The sequence below is a fragment of the Bos indicus x Bos taurus genome, unplaced genomic scaffold, assembly GCF_003369695.1.
Source record: "Bos indicus x Bos taurus breed Angus x Brahman F1 hybrid unplaced genomic scaffold, Bos_hybrid_MaternalHap_v2.0 SuperScaffold_100135, whole genome shotgun sequence".
Taxonomy (NCBI): domain Eukaryota; kingdom Metazoa; phylum Chordata; class Mammalia; order Artiodactyla; family Bovidae; genus Bos; species Bos indicus x Bos taurus.
In genome coordinates, this window is record NW_020867067.1 from 768,047 (window position 1) to 791,275 (window position 23,229).

The window sequence follows — 23,229 nt, forward strand, 5'->3', positions numbered from 1 at the left end:
GTGATATTATGTGGTATTTCTCTTTCTCTATCTGATTTATTTTACTTAGTATGACAATCTCTAGGTCCATCCATGTTGCTGCAAATGGCATTTCCTTCTTTTCTATGGCTGAATAGTATTCCATTGTATATATGCACCACCTCTTCCATATGCATTCATCTGTCAGTGGACTTTAGGTTGTTTCCATGTCTTTTTGAGGAATAGTTTGTCTTTGGAGAAGGGTATGGCAACCCACTCCAGTTTTCTTGCCTGGAGAGTTCCATCGATGGAGGAGCCTGGTGGGCTACAGTCCATGGGATCGCAAAGAGTCAGACATGACTGAGTGACTAACACACATACCAGATATATAACCAGAAGTGGGATTGAAACTTCCATACTGTTTTTCATAATGGCTGCATCAACTTCTTAATACATTCCCACCAACAGTGTAGGAGGGTTCCCTTTCCTCCATACCCTCTTCCACATTTATTATTTGTAGACTGTTCAGTGATGGCCATTCTGACCCTTGTGAGGTGGCACCTCTTTGTAGATTTGTTTTGCATTTCTCTAATAATTAGCAAGGTTGAGCATCTTTTCATGTGTCTGTTGGTCATCTGTATATCTTCTTTAGAAAAATGTCTGTTTAGGTCTTCTGCCCCGGTTATGATTGGGTTGTTTGGTTTTTTGTTGTTGAGTTTTATGAACTGTCTGTATATTTTGTAAATTAAGCCTAGTTGGTCTCATCATTTGCAAATATTTTCTCCCATTCTACAGGTTGTCTTTTTGTTTTATGGTTTTCTTTGGTGTACAAAAGCTTGTCACATCGATTAGTCCTATTTATTTATTATTGCTTTTATTTCTATTGCCTTGGGAAACTGGCCTAAGGAAACATTGGTATGATTTATGTCAGAGAACATTTTGCCTGTGTTCTCTTCTAAGAGTTTTATGGTGTCATATCTCGTTTCAGTCTTTAGGCCATTTCAAATTTATTTTTGCATATGGTCTAAGGGTTTTTGTTCTAACTACACTGGTTTACGTGTGGCTGTCGAACTTTCCCAACACCACTTGCTGAAGAGACTGTCTTTTCCCCATTGTATAGTCTTGCCTCCTTTGTTGAAGATTAATTGACTGTTGGTGGTAGGTGTGTGGGTTTATTTCTGGAATCTCTCTTCTGTTCCATTTATACAGTGTCTGTTTTCATGCCAATATCATGACATTTTGATAAATGTAGCTGTATCGTCTGAAAGTCTGGAAGGTTGTGCCTCCTACTTTGTTCTTTTTCCTCAGGATTACTTTGGCAATTATGGGTCTTTATGGTTCCATATATATTTTAGGAGTGTTTGTTCTAGTTCTGTGGAAAATGTCATAGGTAATTTGATTAACAATTGTCTTAAATCTGTGGATTGCTTTGGATAATAGTCATTTTAGCAATATTAATTCTTATAATTAAAGAGCATTTAATATTGGATATATTTCCATTTCTTTGAATCATTTCCATTACTTTGAATCATTCCATATTCTTTGAATATTGGCTATATTTCCATTTCTTTGAATCATCTTCAGTTTCCTTTTATAATATTTTCTAGTCTTCAGCATATAAGTCTGTCACCTCCTTGGTCAGGTTTCTTCCTAAGTATATTACTTTTTTTCATGTTATTTTAAAAGGGATTTTTTTTAAATTTACATTCCCTTTCTGGTATTTCACTGTTACTGTGAAGAAATGTACAAGTATCTGTATGTTAATCTTGTGTCCTGCTACTTTGTGGAAATCATTTATCAGTTTTAGTAATTTTTGTAATGGTCTTCAGGGTCTTCTATATATAGTATCATGTCATCTGTATACTGTGACAGTTTTACTTCTTCTCTTTCAATTTAGATACCTTTACCTTCTTTTTTCCTGTATGATTGCTGCCTAAAGAATCATTCTTTTCATTCAACTTTTTACTGAAATTTTACTGATTTTAAAATATATATTTGGCATATTATACCAAAGAGAAATACTCTTGCTTTACTAAACTATGTTATTCCATCTCATACTGCTAAATAAACACACATAATTGCCCAATATGTCTTTTTAGACTGACAGATTAGCTCAGGTAATGCCTGTACAGAGTGTACCTTGAAAAACCAGGTGGAAAATTCAAAGCTTAGACCTCTTAGTAGATGTAAATTTGCTCTGAGAGGAACATGAAGGGTAAAACTGTTCAGGTCATGATAAGCCATGACCAGGAAAGAAATGTTCTTGTCATTGCTGAACACAGAGTCCCGTCTCATGTCTCCCAACTGGATTCAAAGCTGCTTCCTTAACCTGGCCTCATTTGGGCCCTTCATCTCCTCAAAAACCAGTCCTTGAAGAATCTCTCATCTTGGACCCCAAAGCAGAATCCTGCCCTTGGGGGAGGGGGACGGAATATTGGGGGCCAGCCTTCCGCCCTTTGCGTGGCCACATCTACATGATTTTGTAAACCTAATGGGAATAGCTAAAAGGAAGGGAAATCGCCTGCATGTTAGGCTCTTAAAGGTAATAGTTACAAGAGGCAGTTTTTTATAAACATCTAAAGTAGAATTATGATTATTCCCTTGACGAGGAACTCTTACCATTGCTTACATGGTTGTTCAGTCTTTGATTCTAAATTAGAGAGTTTTAAGGAAGACCTTAAATTTGTGCCTCATATTTTTCAGTGCTATTCAATAATCATTTTGAAATGTCATGTGACCGGTGATTTTCAGTGCGTTGGAGGTATATCAGCCACTTAATCAACTTTGGGCAAATGAAGCTCCCTCTATAATGTATTTTTAATTTTGGATTTTGCTCAGGGATACATCTTTTTTGGTGGGATATAATTCTGCATCTATTTCTCTCTCACCAGACTTGAAACAAAGACAATAGGGAGAGAGAGGGAGGCTCACTGAGTATTCTTCTTCTTCATGACTAGGGAAAAGAAATGTCTGTCTTCTTCATCTTTCTTCTCAGGCTTTTGTGAAGTGAGGAAGAAAAGCTAGCCCCAAGGCCAGGCAGGATTTTGAGGCTGGTGATTCCAAGCAGTTCCGGGCACTGTGGAAGAGTCAGGTCTCCTCTTGCTCCCACACATATGCCTCCTCTTGTCCTGCCCCCTTCACTGAAATGAGCCTATTGGGCTCTTCTCTGCTGCCCACATTCTTGTGACATGGCTTACTAGAGCCTTCCAGAGGAAAATGCAAATGGCCTACATGGGCTTATGTACAAGATTTTCTCATGAAACCCAGAAAGGCATATATTTCCACAGTAATTACCTTGTGGTTCCTCCCAAAGCAGATGAATAGGAAGAGCTATTTAAAATAATGTTATTATGATACAAGTCACAGTGGTTTCAGGTCCTCCTGGCCTTGCAGTTAGTAATGAGGTTCTGTGAGGCAGGTCATCCTGATGCACAGGTGAGAGAACGTGGGGACCAGCTGGTACAGAATCAGAGGAGATCTCTCCATGGACAGAGGAACCGCAGACCCCAGGAGCTGGTGTTCTCTTTGTTATGGGTGCAGATATTCCATTCACACCTGTGGAGAAAGTCCCTATCCCAGAAGGCTGTTTTACTGATGGAGAAAATATCCTAGTTCATTCTTAATTGCCAATGTGTGGAAATTTAATGGGTTTGCTTTGAGGCACAAACTGCAACTAATTGTGCTGTTGGTATTTCCCAGTATCACACCAGGATTGACAATGAGTTTATCTAGTTTTCTTGATGTAAAGTTCCTCTAATAAGTACATCCACATTTGGGGGAAAAGCAGATAATTGGTAGGAAGCAGTCTGTGGGGTCACAAAGACTCAGACATGACTGAGTGACTGAATAGCAAGACATTACCAGGAAGGCAGTTTTGAAAAATCAAATCTTCCTTTCTCTTCTTCTTAAGGTGACACTTTTCAACATTTTCTTTTGTTAGTGTCCAATGGTCCAGAGATATTTTGGAGCATACTTTCTACAGTGGGAGGTTAATTTAGAGATGCTATTTTATAAACAAGCATTTGCAGCCTTATTATTAATGATTATAGTGAATTGTGAGGGGGATATTTTTTGGCACTTTAATTCTGTTCTGTAAGCATACAAACAAGATGAAAGATGTTACAGTAATAACATTTCCTGTTTTTGGATATTTAGGAACCAGTTTTATTCATTGGAACAATGAAGAAAAATCTGGATCCCTTTAAAGAGCATAAGGAGGAGGATCTATGGAATGCCTTAGAAGAGGTAATTTTTGTAACGAAATTAACTCGTTAGCATCAGTATATGATTATGTACACTTATAGTAGTGCAGAGTTGGGAAGATCCTCTGGAGAAGGGAAAGGCTACCCACTCCAGTATTCTGGCCTGGAGAATTCCATGGACTGTATAGTCCATGGGATCACAAAGAGTTGGACTCGAATGAGGAACTTTCACTTTCACTTTTCACTTTCAGGTAATTAAGGAGAGTTTATTGGTTTAACTGACTTTGTTTACCTGCTAGGAGAACACTGATGAAATGGGTACATGAGTAAATTAAAATATGTATATAATAGTGATGGAAAGCAACAAGATAATGCCATATGCTTTCATTTTAGCTTTTCCCCTAATACCCAAATCAACTAGATACATTTTCTTGTCTTAAAATACAACACTAAACTAGAATTTATAATTATGGGTTCAAATTCTACTAAGTGACTAAGTGAATTATTTACCTTAATTACCTTGCAATGTTCACTTTACTCCTCTGGTCTTAAGGAATATCAATTAAGTTGAGGCAACTAAGTAGTTTTTCATTATTAACTGAAAGATAAATGAGATCATACTAATAAAATGCTATGAAGTTTAAGAAGAAAGTATCTATAAAGGTAAATTATATAATTGGAATGTGATAGTTACTTATTGACAATCAGGTTCTTTTAATGCTGCAGAATGAATGTAGGTCAGAGACCCTGGAGATGTGCTAAGTTTTTTAATGGATATGTTCATTTCTAGAGAATTTTCTGTTATTTGTATTATATGTCCTTTTGGTCCACTTCTGTGAATTTCCTCACCCTTGCATGCAAAGGATTTTGACTTGTTAATTTGCTGTTGGTTTGTATACTTTGATACAAATTATTTTGTGTACTGGCCCTAGTTTTGCAAATTGACTGCAAAAACTGTATTTAGACTTCTAAAATACAGTTAGACTTTCCAATTTTTCATAGGACCTAGATTAATCTTTTGCTTTTAAAAAGTAACCCTTAATAGGTATTAAATATTTTTTTCAATATTTTATTTTTTTTAATTGGAGGCTAATTACTTTACAATATTGTATTGGTTTTGCCATACATCAACATGAATCTGCCACGGGTGTACACGTGTTCCCACTCCTGAACCCTCCTCCCACCTCTCTCCCCATACCATCCCTCTGGGTCATCCCAGTGCACCAGCCCCAAGCATCCTGTATCCTGCATCAAACCTGGACTGGCAATTCATTTCTTATATGATATTATACATGTTTTAATGCCATTCTCCCAAATCAGTCTTGCCATTCTCCCAAATCAGTCTTTTGGTATTAAATATTTTTTTAATTGTATTTTAAACTTTACATAATTGTATTAGTTTTGCCAAATATCAAAATGAATCCGCCACAGGTATACATGAGTTCCCCATCCCGAACCCTCCTCCCTCTTCCCTCCCCATACCATCCCTCTGGGTCGTCCCAGGGCACTAGCCCCAAGCATCCAGTATCGTGCATAGAACCTGGACTGGCAAATCGTTTCATACATGATATTTTACATGTTTCAATGCGATTCTCCCAAATCTTCCCACCCTCTCCCTCTCCCACAGAGTCCATAAGACTGTTCTATACATCAGTGTCTCTTTTGCTGTCTCGTACACAGGGTTATTGTTACCATCTTTCTAAATACCATATATATGCATTAGTATACTGTATTGGTGTTTTTCTTTCTGGCTTACTTCACTCTGTATAATAGGCTCCAGTTTCATCCACCTCATTAGAACTGATTCAAATATATTCTTTTTAATGGCTGAGTAATACTCCATTGTGTATATGTACCAAAGCTTTCTTATCCATTCATCTGCTGATGGGCATCTACATTGCTTCCATGTCCTGGCTATTATAAACAGTGCTGCGATGAACATTGGGGTACACGTGTCTCTTTCCCTTCTGGTTTCCTCAATGTGTATGCCCAGCAGTGGGATTGCTGGATCATAAGGCAGTTCTGTTCTATTTTAAGGAATCTCCATACTGTTCTCCATAGTGGCTGTACTAGTTTGCATTCCCACCAACAGTGTAAGAGGGTTCCCTTTTCTCCACACCCTCTCCAGCATTTATTATATGTAGACTTTTGGATCGCAGCCATTCTGACTGGTGTGAAATGGTACCTCATAGTGGTTTTGATTTGCATTTCTCTGATAATGAGTGATGTTGACCATCTTTTCATATGTTTGTTAGCCATCTGTATGTCTTCTTTGGAGAAATGTCTATTTAGTTCTTGGGCCCATTTTTTGATTGGGTCATTTATTTTTCTGGAGTTGAGCTGTAGCAGTTGCTTGTATATTTTTGAGATTAGTTGTTTGTCAGTTGCTTCATTTGCTATTATTTTCTCCCATTCTGAAGGCTGTCTTTTCACCTTGCTAATAGTTTCCTTTGATGTGCAGAAACTTTTAAGGTTAATTAGGTCCCATTTGTTTATTTTTGCTTTTATTTCCAATATTCTGGGAGGTGGGTCATAGAGGATCCTGCTGTGATGTATGTCAGAGAGTGTTTTGCCTATGTTCTCCTCTAGGAGTTTCATAGTTTCTGGTCTTATGTTTAGCTCTTTAATCCATTTTGAGTTTATTTTTGTGTATGGTGTTAGAAAGTGATCTAGTTTCATTCTTTTACAAGTGGTTGACCAGATTTCCCAGCACCACTTGTTAAAGAGATTGTCTTTAATCCATTGTATATTCTTGCCTCCTTTGTCAAAGATAAGGTGTCCATATGTGCATGGATTTATCACTGGGCTTTCTATTTTGTTCCATTGATCTATATGTCTGTCTTTATGCCAGTACCATACTGTCTTGATAACTGTGGCTTTGTAGTAGAGCCTGAAGTCAGGTAGGTTGATTCCTCCAGTTCCATTCTTCTTTCTCAAGATAGCTTTGGCTATTCGAGGTTTTTTGTATTTCCATACAAATTGTGAAATTATTTGTTCTAGCTCTGTGAAGAATACTGTTGGTAGCTTGATAGGGATTGCATTGAATCTATAAATTGCTTTGGGTAGTATACTCATTTTCACTATATTGAATCTTCCAGTCCATGAACATGGTATATTTCTCCATCTATTAGTGTCCTCTTTGATTTCTTTCACCAGTGTTTTATAGTTTTCTATATATAGGTCTTTAGTTTCTTTAGGTAGATATATTCCTAAGTATTTTATTCTTTCTGTTGCAATGGTGAATGGAATTGTTTCCTTAATTTCTCTTTCTGTTTTCTCATTATTAGTGTATAGGAATGCAAGGGATTTCTGTGTGTTAATTTTATATCCTGCAACTTTACTATAGTCATTGATTAGTTCTAGTAATTTTCTGGTGGAGTCTTTAGGGTTTTCTATGTAGAGGATCATGTCATCTGCAAATAGTGAGAGTTTTACTTCTTCTTTTCCAATTTGGATTCCTTTTATTTCTTTTTCTGCTCTGATTGCTGTGGCCAAAACTTCCAAAACTATGTTGAATAGTAATGGTGAAAGTGGGCACCCTTGTCTTGTTCCTGACTTTAGAGGAAATGCTTTCAATTTTTCACCATTGAGGATAATGTTTGCTGTGGGTATGTCATATACAGCTTTTATTATGTTGAGGTATGTTCCTTCTATTCCTGCTTTCTGGAGAGTTTTTATCATAAATGGATGTTGAATTTTGTCAAAGGCTTTCTCTGCATCTATTGAGATAATCATATGGTTTTTATTTTTCAATTTGTTAATGTGGTGTATTACATTGATTGATTTGCGGATATTGAAGAATCCTTGCATCCCTGGGATAAAGCCCACTTGGTCATGGTGTATGATCTTTTTAATGTGTTGTTGGATTCTGATTGCTAGAATTTTGTTAAGGATTTTTGCATCTATGTTCATCAGTGATATTGGCCTGTAGTTTTCTTTTTTTGTGGGATCTTTGTCAGGTTTTGGTATTAGGGTGATGGTAGCCTCATAGAATGAGTTTGGAAGTTTACCTTCCTTTGCAATTTTCTGGAAGAGTTTGAGCAGGATAGGTGTTAGCTCTTCTCTAAATTTTTGGTAGAATTCAGCTGTGAAGCCGTCTGGACCTGGGCTTTTGTTTGCTGGAAGATTTTTGATTACAGTTTCAATTTCCGTGCTTGTAATGGGTCTGTTAAGATTTTCTATTTCTTCCTGGTCCAGTTTTGGAAAGTTGTACTTTTCCAAGAATTTGTCCATTTCTTCCTCGTTGTCCATTTTAATGGCATATAATTGTTGATAGTAGTCACTTATGATCCTTTGTATTTCTGTGTTGTCTGTTGTGATCTCTCCATTTTCATTTCTAATTTTATTGATTTGATTTTTCTCCCTTTGTTTCTTGGTGAGTCTGGCTAATGGTTTGTCAATTTTATTTATCCTTTCAAAGAACCAGCTTTTGGTTTTGTTGATTTTTGCTATGGTCCTTTTGTTTCTTTTGCATTTATTTCTGCTCTAATTTTTAAGATTTCTTTCCTTCTACTAACCCTGGGGTTCTTCATTTCTTCCTTTTCTAGTTGCTTTAGGTGTAGAGTTAGGTTATTTATTTGACTTTTTTCTTGTTTCTTGAGGTGTGCCTGTATTGCTATGAACTTTCCCCTTAGGACTGCTTTTACCCTGTCCCACAGGTTTTGTTGTGTTTTCATTTTCATTCGTTTCTATGCAAATTTTGATTTCTTTTTTGATTTCTTCTGTGATTTGTTGGTTATTCAGCAGCGTGTTGTTCAGCCTCCATATGTTGGAATTTTTAATAGTTTTTCTCCTGTAATTGAGATCTAATCTTACTGCATTGTGGTCAGAAAAGATGCTTGGAATGATTTCAATTTTTTTGAATTTACCAAGGCTAGCTTTATGGCCCATGATGTGATCTATCCTAGAGAAGGTTCCATGTGCACTTGAGAAAAAGGTGAAATTCATTGTTTTGGGATGAAATGTCCTATAGATATCAATTAGGTCTAACTGGCCTATTATATCATTTAAAGTTTGTGTTTCCTTGTTAATTTTCTGTTTAGTTGATCTGTCCATAGGTGTGAGAGGGGTATTAAAGTCTCCCACTATTATTGTGTTATTGTTAATTTCTCCTTTCATCCTTGTTAGCATTTGTCTTACATACTGCGGTGCTCCTGTGTTGGGTGCATATATATTTATAATTGTTATATCTTCTTCTTGGATTGATCCTTTGATCGTTATGTAGTGACCTTCTTTGTCTCTTTTCACAGCCTTTGTTTTAAAGTCTATTTTATCTGATATGAGTATTGCTACTCCAGCTTTCTTTTGGTCCCTATTTGCATGGAACATCTTTTTCCAGCCCTTCCCTTTCAGTCTGTATGTGTCCCCTGTTTTGAGGTGGGTCTCTTGTAGACAACATATGTAGGGGTCTTGTTTTTGTATCCATTCAGCCAGTCTTTGTCTTTTTGTTGGGGCATTCAACCCATTTACGTTTAAGGTAATTACTGATAAGTATGATCCCATTGCCATTTACTTTATTGTTTTGGGTTCGAAGTGTGGCTTATTTCTTTTAAAAAAATTGTTTTTTGTTTGTTTGTTTTTTACACAAATCCAAATGACCAGTTGTCCATGTTGTTTTGAATTGATGCATTTGTCATTTAGTGTCATTCTTCCAAGGATAGCTCTGAAATATACAGATGAACTTTGACTGTGAGCAAGCAGATTTGGAGGCCTGATGATTTCCTGCCAGTAATTCTGATTTCTGAAGGATGTCAGCACCCAGTCTTTACACACCCACCCTGCTTTCCAACAACATGGGGATTTTATTTTCCTAAATCAGGCTGACTACTTCACCTTCTATTTGAGAAGTTGTGCACTCCTGATTTCATTTAAATTTGTGAGTCTTTCTACAGTGAAATTCTAGAAGAGAAGAAGTGAGTATATTAACAGTCAAAGATAAAGATAGAATGATCCACTGATCTTGAAACCACAGGGTATATTTAATGGTGATAGCATGGTGTCTTAAAAAAAAAAAAAAAAAACTGGAAGTACTGGAAAATTATTTTTCTATTTGTTCCCCAGCTCAAGATCTGTGAAGATCTGTGAAGATCTCAGGTACTAAAATTACTCCAGAATTTTAGAACACGTTGTTCCATGGACAGAGAGGAAATGTTAACTGGGAGACAAATCCTGTCAAAAGCTACCTTAGTACTTGGCCCAAACTTAATTCATCTGTACCAGCCAAAATTTAGTACCCTCACAATTCTGAAAATGATGAGGTAGTGGAAGTGGTAGACAACACTAAGATCTACTTTATTTAAACTACATTTGGAGCTTTCTGTGAAAAGCAATAAACACGAGTTCATTTCACAAAGTGAAGCGAGTAGTTTCCATGTATTGCTTCTGGAATTGACCCTTTACTTTGTTGATATGTCTTAGAGCAAGAAATCATTCCACCACTTTATTTCTCTAGGAATTGTTTCTTTATGACTTTTAAAAAGAAAAACTACCACATCTTTCATGGAAAAACATACAAATGTCATAAATAAATAATTTCTGGAGAAACAGAATGATGGGATGATTCCTCACTCTAAGAGTTGTCACTAAAGCAGTGAGGTCAATTTTCAAGTGAACTAAAAACCCAAGTCATTGGTTTTTAAAAGATTCTAAATGGAACCTGCAGACCCAAACTCATAGAGTTGACCTGCAAGTGAGTGGAGGGCACCAATATGTTTTCTTCTTTAAGAACTTCCATTAAAAGAAAAATATACTTTTTAAAGAAGTTTTTAAATTCCCTTAATCTATGTCCTCCTTCACTCTTGGCAAATATGGACATTCAAAAAGAAGACAGTCCTAAGAATGGAGCCCAATTCATCTTGGTTATTTTTCAGAATATGCCAAAAATACATTTTTCATATGTTGAATAATAGCCAGCTGATGGTCAACTGAAGAAGGCTTATCAGAAATTAGTGCCAATTGGGGCACCTAAAAAGCAAGGGCAGCTCTACAGATATAACATGAGTAGGAACTCATATGAGTGAGCACTTTATCACTCAAAGGCTAAAAGAGTACAGTAGATAATACTCTGGAAATGAATCATTGATGTGTTGCTTTTGTTGGAAGGGCAAAACACCTTAGATACTAGGATATATACAATTAGGAACATGGTCTGTTATGTCCAAACTGGGAGCATGCAGTTAAATGTTCAACATTGATAGTGTCTCTGTTAGGATGCAAGTATGTCTCATCACACAGGAAACCAAGATACAGAAATCTGAGTGTCAATAGCCTGTACATCAGGAACCACGTGGTTCAGTCCTTGCAGTGGTGACAGATCACCTGTCCATTTACCCGGGCCTTGTATTTGGGTGAACAGGCTCTCCTTTTACTTCATTTACTGCTGTCCTGCTCTAGTAAAAGCACTTCCCCATCTATTAATGGCATTTCACGAGCTTGATCCTGCCCACACTAGCCTTTCTTTTTGAGAAGAAGCTTCCACAAAATGTAAGGGACACTGAAATCTTTCTGTCCTAACTAGACTCTACCATCTTTCTCAGTGAACACCAATTGGTAATAGCTCTCTCCATTATCTGGCTGTACATGTACATAAGAAGTCGTAAGGACTTCAAAGCTCTAATGTCTAAGTGAAAGTGAAAGTTGCTCAGTCGTGTCTGATTCTTTGCGACTCCATGGACAATACAGTCCACGGAATTCTCCAGGTCAGAATACTGGAGTGGGTAGCCTTTCCTTTCTGCAGGAGATTTTCCCAACCAGGGATTACCCAGGTCTCCAGCATTGCAGGTGGGTTCTTTACCAGCTGAGTCACAAGGGAAGCCCAGGAGGCTTATCTATTCAGTAGTAGTTTGTTTAGGAAAACGTTCTTTCTGTATCCACAGGTACAACTTAAAGAAACCATCCAAGGTCTTCCTGGTAAAATGGATACTGAATTAGCAGAATCAGGATCAAACTTGAGTGTTGGACAGAGACAGCTGTTGTGCCTTGCCAGGGCTATTCTCAGGAAAAGTAGGATACTGATTATGGATGAAGCCACATCAAACGTGGATCCAAGGTAATGAGCTGAGATCTAAAAAACCTGGTATCCAAGATTGAAATGTGGTAAATGGAAATCTTTTAGTGATGCTAAGAAAAATTTCTAAGAGCTCTCATTCCCTTAAATGTATCTCTTGTTAATATTAATTCCAGGAAACAAAAGAAGAAACCAAGACATGTTATATGGTGTTAATGTTATTATGAGGCATCCTGAGAGAGCTAGATTCCTAAATCCAGTTCCTGATACTTTCAAGCAATTTTAAGGGAAGACTATTTCCCATTGTTTTATGAAAAATAGTAAACTTCTAAGAGCTTTTATACTTATGTTTTTAGGAACAAGATTTTGCCTTAAAGTGTCCATTTAAAAAACATTATATTGTAAAGTAATTAGCCTCCAATTAAAATAAATAAATTTATATTAAAAACAATAAATAATTTTTAAAAAAAAATAAATAAAAACGTTATAAAAATATCATATGATATTTTAAAATCTTAAGTCAACTTTTCCAGTCAGTACTGAATGAAATTCACTTCTTTAATTCTAGAACTGATGAGTTAATACAAAAAATAATCCATGGGACACTTGTTCGGTGCACTGTGCTAACCATCACAAACAGATTGAGCAGCGTTGTTGACAGTAACAGGATAATGGTAAGACCCCTCACTTGCAGAGTCTCAGTTGTTTCCATTTATGCTCAGTCCTTCAACTTACCCTTCTTTGCACAATGTGACAGGAACCTCCAGTAATTTAATTTTCTCGGTTTCTCCTCTCATTCCTGACAATAACTCAAGTACTTAACTATACTTTCAGAATGTGCTATTAAATAATATATCCAGTAATTTCTTATTTTTATATTAACACATTACTGACCAGGGGATTTTTGCAAAAACTAACACCATGGCTGGTGATTTGTTATGTAAGTGAATATTGAAACATCTCTGGTCAGTAACATTCAGGTAACAAAAGATGTATCAATGCATCTCTGGTCAATAATGAGTTAAAAGTTTATTAAATTGTCATTTTTTTAAAAGATGTCCAACCCTGAAAATATGCCAAATCCAAGTTATGACTTCATATTTCAGAGAGGTAGAACACCATAATTTTGGCTGAGTCACAACTGCTTCAGCATTTTTGTATTCCCTTAATCAAAAAATTAGCGTTTCATTTAGACTGCTGAGAAGTTGTTGGCTAAGGTTGCAGGATTTCACAGCTGTTGCTGTCAGAGGTGAGTCTATGAGAAGAAAGGGCCTAATGAGAAAAACAAAGTGTTTCTACAGAAAGGACTTAATACAGGAAATTTGCTACATAGAAATCAGAGGGCTAGAAAAATGAAACACTGGGGTAATAATTTTAGGAAGCAGCTATCATGTCCTAGGAGAGATCTCCAGACCTAAGAACTCAGAGGAGAAGCTCTAAAGAGTCAGTGCTCAGACCTCCAAGGAGAAGTCCCTGCCCAGGTTCTGGTCGTATTTGTGAGGGAGCAGAATGGGGCTGGTTCTCCATGTGCTAATAGGAGTTGGGAGCTGGAGTCACATCTCACTGCTGAGGTGATGCTGCATGAGGAGCAGAAACCAGATAGATCACTGGCTCTGACTCCCACTTTCAGTGTTCCTCGAGTGCCAGCTACTGGCAGAACCTAACAGTGGGCCAGCAGACCAAGGGTACTCTGAAACGTGATTTGCAGAAACCCAGCCCCTGCATCACAGATGAGAGTAGAAAAAGAAAAGTGGATGGGGGCTGAGATACTACAGATAAACAACCAGCAGCTCTCTTACACGGTAGATCTGGACTACACACACAGCAGGCTTCAAGTTTTGGTTTCTGGATGTCTGTCTAGTATCTTCCAGGTTTCTTTGGTTCTTTCTTCCTTAGTAATTTAATAATCCAATAATTTCCTTCCTTAGCTTTATTTCCTTCCTTCCTCCTTCTATTCCTCCTCTCTCTCATTTTCATCTTCTCTCTTTCTTTGTTCTTTCCCTGCTGGTTTATAAACATTAGGATGTGGCATTATAAAATAAGAAAATCATCCCTCAAAGGAAAATTGAGTTGTGTGAACTGTCTATAGATATTAACCCCTTACCTTTTCGTTAACCCCTTGTCGATGGCATCATTTGCAAATATTTTTTCCCAGTCTGTAGGTTGTCTTTTCATTTTGTCGATGATTTCTTTTTCTGTGCAGAAGTTTCTAAGTTTGATTAGGTCCCATTTGTTTATTTTTGCTTTTATTTATTTTGCTTTGAGAGACTGATCTAAGAAAACATTGCTACAATTTATGTCTGAGAATGTCTTTCATATTTGTCTTCTAGGAGTTTTATGGTGTCATGTCTTATATTAGGTCTTTAAACCATTTTATTTTTGTATGTGATGTGTGGGAGTATTCAAATTTTATTGATTCTCATGTAGCTGTCCAGCTTTCCCAGCACCACTTGCTGAAGAGACTGTCTTCTCCATTATATATATATATATATATATATATATATTCTTTAATTAATGTATTTTAATAGAAGGATAATTGCTTTACAATATTGGTTTCATTTCTGCCATACATCAACATGAATTAGGTCATATTTAGAGTAACTGTATCAATAGAATACACTGAAACTCTAAACAGGAAGCAGGTTGTTTTTTCCATATCTAGGTATCACAGTTAATTCCATCCCATGGCATCTAATTGGAAACATTGTCTCATTGTCCAGTTAATTTTTGTTTACTCCTGTGAATCATTGCTAAGGATGGCAATGATTCACAGGAGTGAATCTCTCTTGAATCTCCCTGCCATACCCCTGCCCTTGTCTACCCTTTCTTAGATTAATTTACCACAGGTGATAGAGACCTGTGTTTTAAAACTGCATTTTTTCTTCTTCAACATCAAGAAGAGTAGTTATGTTTTATTGTGCTATGTTTAAGTAAAACTACACAATTGGGGTCATCTAAAGTGACACGGCATATTATAGAGCTTTTAAATTACTATGTGGATGTGACTGGCAACCCACTCCAGTGTTCTTGCCTGGAGAACCCCAGGGACGGGGGAGCCTGGTGGGCTGCCGTCTATGGGGTCACACAGAGTCAGACGCGACTGAAGTGACTTAGCAACAGTGACAGACTCAATTATTCTTGAACTCTTTTGAGAAAGCCATCCTTAGCAATGATTCACAGGAGTAAACAAAAAATTAACTGGACAATGAGACAATGTTTCCAATTAGATGCCATGGGATGGAATTAACTGTGATAACCTAGATATGGAAAAAAACAACCTGCTTCCCATTTAGAGTTTCAGTGTATTCTATTAAGATACAGTTACTCTAAATATGACCTAAATGAAGAACTAAGTACCACCTAACATCAGAAGTATTTTTATAGCTATGTCATTTAAGCCAGTGGTTTCAGACTCTCTTTTCTACTGTAAAACCATTACGCAAAGTCACTAATAAATAGAAAGGCAGAGTTAAGAGCCTCTTCCTCTCCCTCTTAATTTTCAGCTAGGGGAACATCAGTGTGCACAAAAGGGCCAAACGACAGGCCCCTGAAGAAATTAAAAAAAAAAAAAAAGGAGCAAAGAAAGACATTTTGTGAAAACAGATTCAAATCCTCTGCAGTTCAGATTGGGCTACCAACCCGGGTTATGTGTGGGCTATGAGCATTAGAATTTGAAGCTCAATTTCTTACTTGCTTCTTTAGCCTTATTCAAAGAAAAAATTGGATTTCTAGAGATTTCTTCTGTATAGAGCACTTCTGCTAATGCTGCTATGTAGCAGCTCCTTTTGCCAGTCTTTCAGTCTGAGAGTAATAAACTACAAAGTTAAGCTAAAGAAGCATCTTAACCTCTCAGACAAGGTATTCTGCCCCACTTCAGTTCAGTTCAGTTCAGTCGCTCAGTCGTGTCTGACTCTTTGTGACCCTATGAATTGCAGCATTCCAAGCCTCCCTGTCTATCACCAACTCCCAGAGTTGTGGTGGCTTGATGGTTGCAATGTCCTCTGTTTAGTGATACTGCAAGCAATTTTTTAGTTTACAACCCTAATGAAATTCTGGAGACATTTACTTTTTTCCCAAATATTGTTCAGATCAAACCAACTTGACAATTAATTTGCTGTCAGGTCACTGGCATCTGGTTTGTCTGAAATTAACCTGGTTTTTACATAAATTGAGTTTGATTTTCTTGAACCAGGAAATTTCCCAACTCTGTGTATCTGTATAAATAACCTTCAAAGCTCAGAGTTTGAGCTAAAAGACTAATGATAACCACCCCAAATCCCCTTGGCAGAATTTAAAATATTTCACACTGCTGAAAACTTTCATTTTTCTTTCTTTCCTATAATGTTATAATAAAAGGTCACGTTAGGCCTTTGTCTGCCTAGTAGAACAAGGCAATCAAACCATTAAAACACCAGCCAGGTCTACCACCCAAATAAATTTTCTCTATTCTTCTCCTCCTGTCCCTTTACAAAATATTGTCTGAGTTATAATACTTTATTGCAAAACACTGTATACTATGGGTTTTATTTTTTTCTGCTGATTAACAGGTCTTGGATTCAGGGAAACTGGAAGAATATGATAAGCCACATATTTTGATGCACAATAAAAACAGTCTATTGTACAAGATGGCACAACAACTGGGCGAGACTGAGGCTGCTGCTCTCGCTCAAAGAGCAAAAGAGGTGAGCCTGCTGCAGAGAGTTGTGATTAAAGTTCGTCTCTAGGGTTCACTCTTAACACTAGGGGTCTGGTAACAAGCACTTTGTGCCCTTTTCAATTAGAAGCTTCCAGAAACTAAGCTTCATGACTGGGTCTTAATAACATGTGGCAGGTGGAAGGCAGATCTGAGAATACGCAGCAGTGGTGGGGTGGGGTCACGATGTGTGCTCACTCATGTTAATAAGTGAGAGATGGCAGATTGGACTTCCCACACGCTTGGACTCTGGATTTTGATTCGCATGGAGCATAGAACACTTTCATCTTGCAGAACCTTTACATTTCATTCTGATTGGTGCTCAGCACATTTGTAATACAAGTGCTATCAAGGGACATCCAGCAAATTTGAGAGTTTAAGGAAAAATTTTTGGAATATTTTAGGTTTAAGATCTACCAGGGAAAAGTGTAGGTCTCTTCTGTTTTCTAATCTGTAGAGAAAATATCTACCTGATACTGTCCCTTTCTCCCTAATTCTCTGTTGTTTAGACTGAGGTCCAGTTACCCCCCATGCTTCCTCTACCTTCTAGAAGATGAAATAGTCATCAGGACAAATCAAGAACTCACAATACCTAACTCCATAGTCAGAATGGTGCTTGAAGGTTTACAAAGCACTTTCTCAGAGATGACGTGTGTGAAGTACTAAGCAGTGTACAGAGTGTGAGAAGGGTTCTCAATGGATAGCATTCAGGTCACGTGGCATCTTCCTAACAATGGTCAGGTCCTACAAATGTGGTAACTGAGGTTTGGTTGAAGGACTTAGCCAATGTCATGTAGCTTCCTGTAATTCTTTCTGGAACAAGGTGGGAGTGGGGTTGATGGAGGGAGGGAAGGTCTGGTGTTCTTGCCCCTTGAGATGCATGGCTCAGGGTGGAATGAAGCTTCCCATTGAAACTTTATCTCTGGACAGTAAATCATGGGTCATATTTCCTTCTTTATACTTTTCTGCATTTCCCAGATTTTCACTTGTATGTAGAATAAAATTACTTGTGTAATATTTAAAATATCACTTAAATAAAACATGTCCCAGTATGTAAGTACTTCTTTATGAAAAGTTTATCTAAAATATAGCCTAAGTTCCATCTGTTCCTGTTTCATCTCATTCTTCCTCCTCATAAATGAAGAAATGAAAAGCTGTACCTTCCACTGTTCAAAGGGTAGGAAATTGCACAGGGTCACAGAACTGGGTGAATGGTTGACAGAGTCATTCAAATTTAGGTTCAGGGATGACAGTCTGTATTCTGAACTTTTCAAAGTACTTATATTGTATGCAGGTATAGAGTAGCTGCACTTGGAGTCCTATATATATTTTTATGCCTGAAAATCAGAGTGCTTTCAACCACTCTAGTGTGTCTCCCAGTCAAACCGTACTTCTGAACATTTGATAGTCATTTGTGATTCCCTGTATAACCTAGTCACAGAACAGCCAGGAATCTCCTAAACCCTTTTGGTCTTTTGAGCTTAGGTATTTCACATCAAAGAAAAGTGTCCTCACCTATGTGTCAAAGTCTTCTATTAAAAACTGTTACTATTGTATATTATCAAGACATTGGCTTCAGCAGTATGTGAACTGTAAACTTCCTGATGTTCAAGCTGGTTTTAGAAAAGGCAGAGGAACCAGAGATCAAATTGCCAACATCTGCTGGATCATAGAAAAAGCAAGAGAGTTCCAGAAAAACATCTATTTCTGCTTTATTGACTATGCCAAAGCCTTTGACTGTGTGGATCACAATAAACTGTGGAAAATTCTGAAAGAAATGGGAATACCAGAACACCTGATCTGCCTCTTGAGAAATTTGTATGCAGGTCAGGAAGCAACAGTTAGAACTGGACATGGAACAACAGACTGGTTCCAAATAGGAAAATGATTTTGTCAAGGCTGTATATTGTCACCCTGTTTATTTAACTTATATGCAGAGTACATCATGAGAAACGCTGGACTGGAAGAAACACAAGCTGGAATCAAGATTGCCGGGAGAAATATCAATAAACTCAGATATGCAGATGATACCACCCTTATGGCAGAAAGTGAAAAGGAACTCAAAAGCCTCTTGATGAAAGTGAAAGTGGAGAGTGAAAAAGTTGGCTTAAAGCTCAACATTCAGAAAACGAAGATCATGGCATCTGGTCCCATCACTTCATGGGAAAGAGATGGGGAAACAGTGTCAGACTTTATTTTTCTGGGCTCCAAAATCACTACAGATGGTGACTGCAGCCATGGAATTAAAAGACGCTTACTCCTTGGAAGGAAAGTTATGACCAACCTAGATACCATATTCAAAAGCAGAGACATTACTTTGCCAACAAAGGTTCATCTAGTCAAGGCTATGGTTTTTCCTGTGGTCATGTATGGATGTGAGAGTTGGACTGTGAAGAAGGCTGAGTGCTGAAGAATTGATGCTTTTGAACTGTGGTGTTGGAGAAGACTCTTGAGAGTCCCTTGGACTGCAAGGAGATCCAACCAGTCCATTCTGAAGGAGATCAGCCCTGGGATTTCTTTGGAAGGAATGATGCTGAAGCTGAAACTCCAGTACTTTGGCCACCTCATGCAAAGAGTTGACTCATTGGAAAAGACTCTGATGCTGGGAGGGATTGGGGGCAGGAGGAGAAGGGGACGACAGAGGATGAGATGGCTGGATGTCATCACTGACTCGATGGACGTGAGTCTGAGTGAACTCCGGGAGTTGGTGATGGACAGGGAGGCCTGGCGTGCTGCGATTCATGGGGTCGCAAAGAGTCGGACACGACTGAGTGACTGATCTGATCTGATCTGAGTAATGGGAAATTAATCACAGAATTTTAGATAGGTCCATATAAGATAATACGATTCAACACCCTCATTTTACAGGTGAGGAAACTAAGACCCCTTAGAAGGCAGATGGCCCTATGTACTAATATATAACTGGTGTTAAGCTAAGTTTGCAACAGATACAGAATTAAAAACCTTTTATTTCAATGAATGTTTTAAATCAAGTGTAACATACATGCAGAAGTAAACATAGGTCATAGAACTAGAAATCTTGTATTCCTGGTCTAGTAATCCTGCACCTACTCTAACAATATTAATGGTAAGTTACATTTGTCTAGTTCTTTATAATTTATTGTACATTGTTCTCACATGTATGATTTTGCTTAATCTCATGATGGTCCATTTTTATCCATATCATAGATTTGGAGATTGGGTCCAGGGCTCACCCAAGGTCACCTGGTCCAGGGATCACAGAGGGGCAATTACTGGGGGAGGCTGAGGGCTGCCCTAGATACTGCGTTCTGTGTCAAGTCTGAGAACACTGCTCCTTCTGTCACATGGTAGCCAAGGCTGGACCATCACCCAGGTTCACAGGGTGACAGAACATCAGTGTTGGATTTCAGTCCTGCCACTGGCTCAGGTCACCTCTATGGAAAGACATAACAAAATACTTATCCTGATTCCCATCCCAGTTGAGTATCTTCTTGGCATTATTTCTGCATGTGCTTAATCCTCTTAAGAGAACAAGCTGTCAGAATGTCAACTTTTAAAATTTTGTTTACTTATTTTTGGCTGCATTGTGTCTTTGTTGATGTGTGCATGCATTTTCTAGTTGTGGCAAGTGTGGACTATGGGCTTCTTCAGGGTGCTCGGGGTTCTCATTGCAGTGGCTTCTCTTGTTGCAGAGCACAGGTTCCAGGGTGCTCGGGGTTCTCATTGTGGTGGCTTCTCTCGTTGCAGAGCACAGGTTCCAGGGTGCTCGGGGTTCTCATTGCGGTGGCTTCTCTTGTTGCAGAGCACAGGTTCCAGGGTGCTCGGGGTTCTCATTGTGGTGGCTTCTCTCGTTGCAGAGCACAGGTTCCAGGGTGCTCGGGGTCCTCATTGAGTTGGCTTCTCTCGTTGCAGAGCACAGCTTCCAGTGTGCTTGGGGTTCTCATTGAGTTGGCTTCTCTTGTTGCAGAGCACAGCTTCCAGGGTGCTCAGGCTTCAGTAGTTGTGGCACACACCCTCAGTAGTTGTAGTGCATGAGCCCAGTTGTTTCACGGCATGCAGGATCTTCCTGGTCCAGGGATCAAACCTGTGTCCCTTTGCTTTGGCAAGTGAATTCTTACCACTAGACCACTGGGGAAGCCTAGAAATACATTGCCTTAGAGAGGAGGACCTTAAAACTTCTAAACATGTTGTTTTTGTCTTTTTTCTCCTCAGGTGCACTTTAAAAGAAAATAGCCAGATAGCACTCACAGTGACCAGGTGATTATGAAGGCTTTCAATGGACAGCCCTCAGACTTACTTTTGGAGTCAGCATTGTAATTCTACCATACGGTCACATCTATTCTAAAGGCATTTATCCAATAGTTTTTGCACTGCATAAGCTGTATTGTATTTTCCTTACACCAGCAACAAATATTTACAGATACAAAATCTTAATTTGATCCCAAGCTCTTGCAATTTTTATTTGTATATAATACTATTTTTTTCTTATCCAAATCAGAGATGCAGGCCACCAGCAAAAGCTGTCTACAAAGTTTTGTGCCTTGAGCGACTCCAGAGCCAAAGCTCATTCTCTAAGGTACAATTTGAAGTCATCACAGATGATTTTGGCTTCTCCCCAAATTATATACTGCTGTCCAATTATATTAGACAGGATTCTATTTACTTGAAGACTATGTGAAGTTGCCTTTTTGTCTCACCACTTCTTTTAACAGGACTGGGTTCTATTATCCTACCCAAAGACCTCTGGTTAAAACAGTACAGAGAAAATGGGAAAAACAAAAAAATGTAGATTAGTTTAAGTGACATTATATGAGAGCAGGGCATCCTTCCTCCAGGGAAAAGAAAAAATACAGAAGGACAACATTATATATTTTAAAAGAGAAGGGAGAGAAATATACTTTTTGAAAATAGGAGCCCTTCTAGGTGATTTGGTAAATAAGAAAATATGTATGATTATCTTCTAGATTGAGGATTTTTTTACATTTTTTTAATCATGAAATATGTATAACAATTTGCCACATAACTGTTTTTGAAGATACAGTTGCAGTGGCACTAATCATATTCTGTATGCTGTGTAACCATCAATGTCTGGCTAATTTCTGGTAATTATTTTAGGACTATTCAGTTTGTTATTTCTACAGAGTCAATTTTGGTTAAGTTTCATTTCTCTAGGAGTGAATCTGTTTCTGTGAATTTTAAGCTTGATTAGCATAAGGTTATTCACAATATCTTATGTTTAATTTCTGCAGCATCTATAATTGTGGTTTAATGCTTTTTAATTTTCTTTGAGTCTTTTATGAATAGTCTTACATGACTTTTTCCTATTTTCAAAGAATCAATTTTTTTGGCTTGATTGAATCTCTCTAGTTTTTTTTGTTTTCTAGTTCATAGTATTCTTTATTTCCCTCCACATTTGAGATTTTTTTCTCTAATTTGTTAAATTGGAAACATTCATTTTTAACTTACTTCTTTTTATAACTACATAGAGCCTTTTTTTTACCCCCTAAGTCCCACTTTAGCTGCAGCCTACAAGTTTTGGTACTTGGCACTGATCAATAACCATAGTATTATGTAGTTTCTGATTTCTAATTTGATTCATTAATTATATATTTTATCCATGAGTTATTAATAAGTGTAAAGTTCTCTAAATTTAAATGTTAATCGATTTTTTCTGTTAGATTGAACTCTGTGTATGTAACTGCTATCATTCAGCCTTTTTTTTAACCTATAAAATGGTACTTTCATATAGTTCAACATGATAGTTTTCTTTTATTATTAATATATAACTTTCATTTTGGTCAGACAACTTTAGATTGAGGGTTTTAAACCAAAGGTAACCACATTCACAAATCCTTGTTTCCACCATTTTATTTGGCAATTTAAAAATGTTATATATATAAACAGTAATGTTCAAATAAAAATCCTCCCCAAGTACTGGAATGTTTTTTGATACCTCGTGCAGGTTGGTTCTCTGAGATGCAGACGTGGATGCTGCTAAGTGTTGGCATGCGTATTAGGGGTGCCCCTGGCATCAACACTTGTGGAATGAAGAGGAAAGAAATGGGATAAGGATACAGAGGGAAAAAGTCAAGCTGGAATATTGGCCAGGCAACCTTATCTGACCCTGTGGGGGCTCTGGAGTGAAGATGGCCTTTCAAGGTTATCCTGACATGTCCACTGGCCAGGGCTTTATATCTCTACCTGGACAGGTCATTGCATAGAAGCTGCCTTCAGAAAAACTGGTGACTGAAGACTGCCCACTGGCAGCACTTCCAGCAGCTGAACAACAAGTCCTTGAAGGGAAGTGAGGACAGCACGTCTCCATGTCCCCCCACAGCATGTGTCACAGCTCCAGAGGTAGGTGATAAGGATGTGCTGTGGGGGAAACT

General features: G+C 37.8%; 1 protein-coding gene across 1 annotated transcript in view; it reads left to right on the forward strand.

Moving 5' to 3' along the window:
- LOC113888438 (multidrug resistance-associated protein 4-like) overlaps nt 1-22,780 on the forward strand; it is a 131,040-nt gene extending 108,260 nt beyond the window's left edge. The window contains exons 28-32 of the mRNA XM_027535566.1: nt 4,114-4,203; nt 12,035-12,207; nt 12,734-12,839; nt 16,713-16,847; nt 21,053-22,780. Of these exons, the coding sequence (XP_027391367.1) occupies nt 4,114-4,203; nt 12,035-12,207; nt 12,734-12,839; nt 16,713-16,847; nt 21,053-21,073 (525 nt within the window). The 3' untranslated portion in view covers nt 21,074-22,780. The remainder of the gene's footprint in view (nt 1-4,113; nt 4,204-12,034; nt 12,208-12,733; nt 12,840-16,712; nt 16,848-21,052) is intronic.
- The last annotated feature ends 449 nt before the right edge of the window (nt 22,781-23,229 follow it).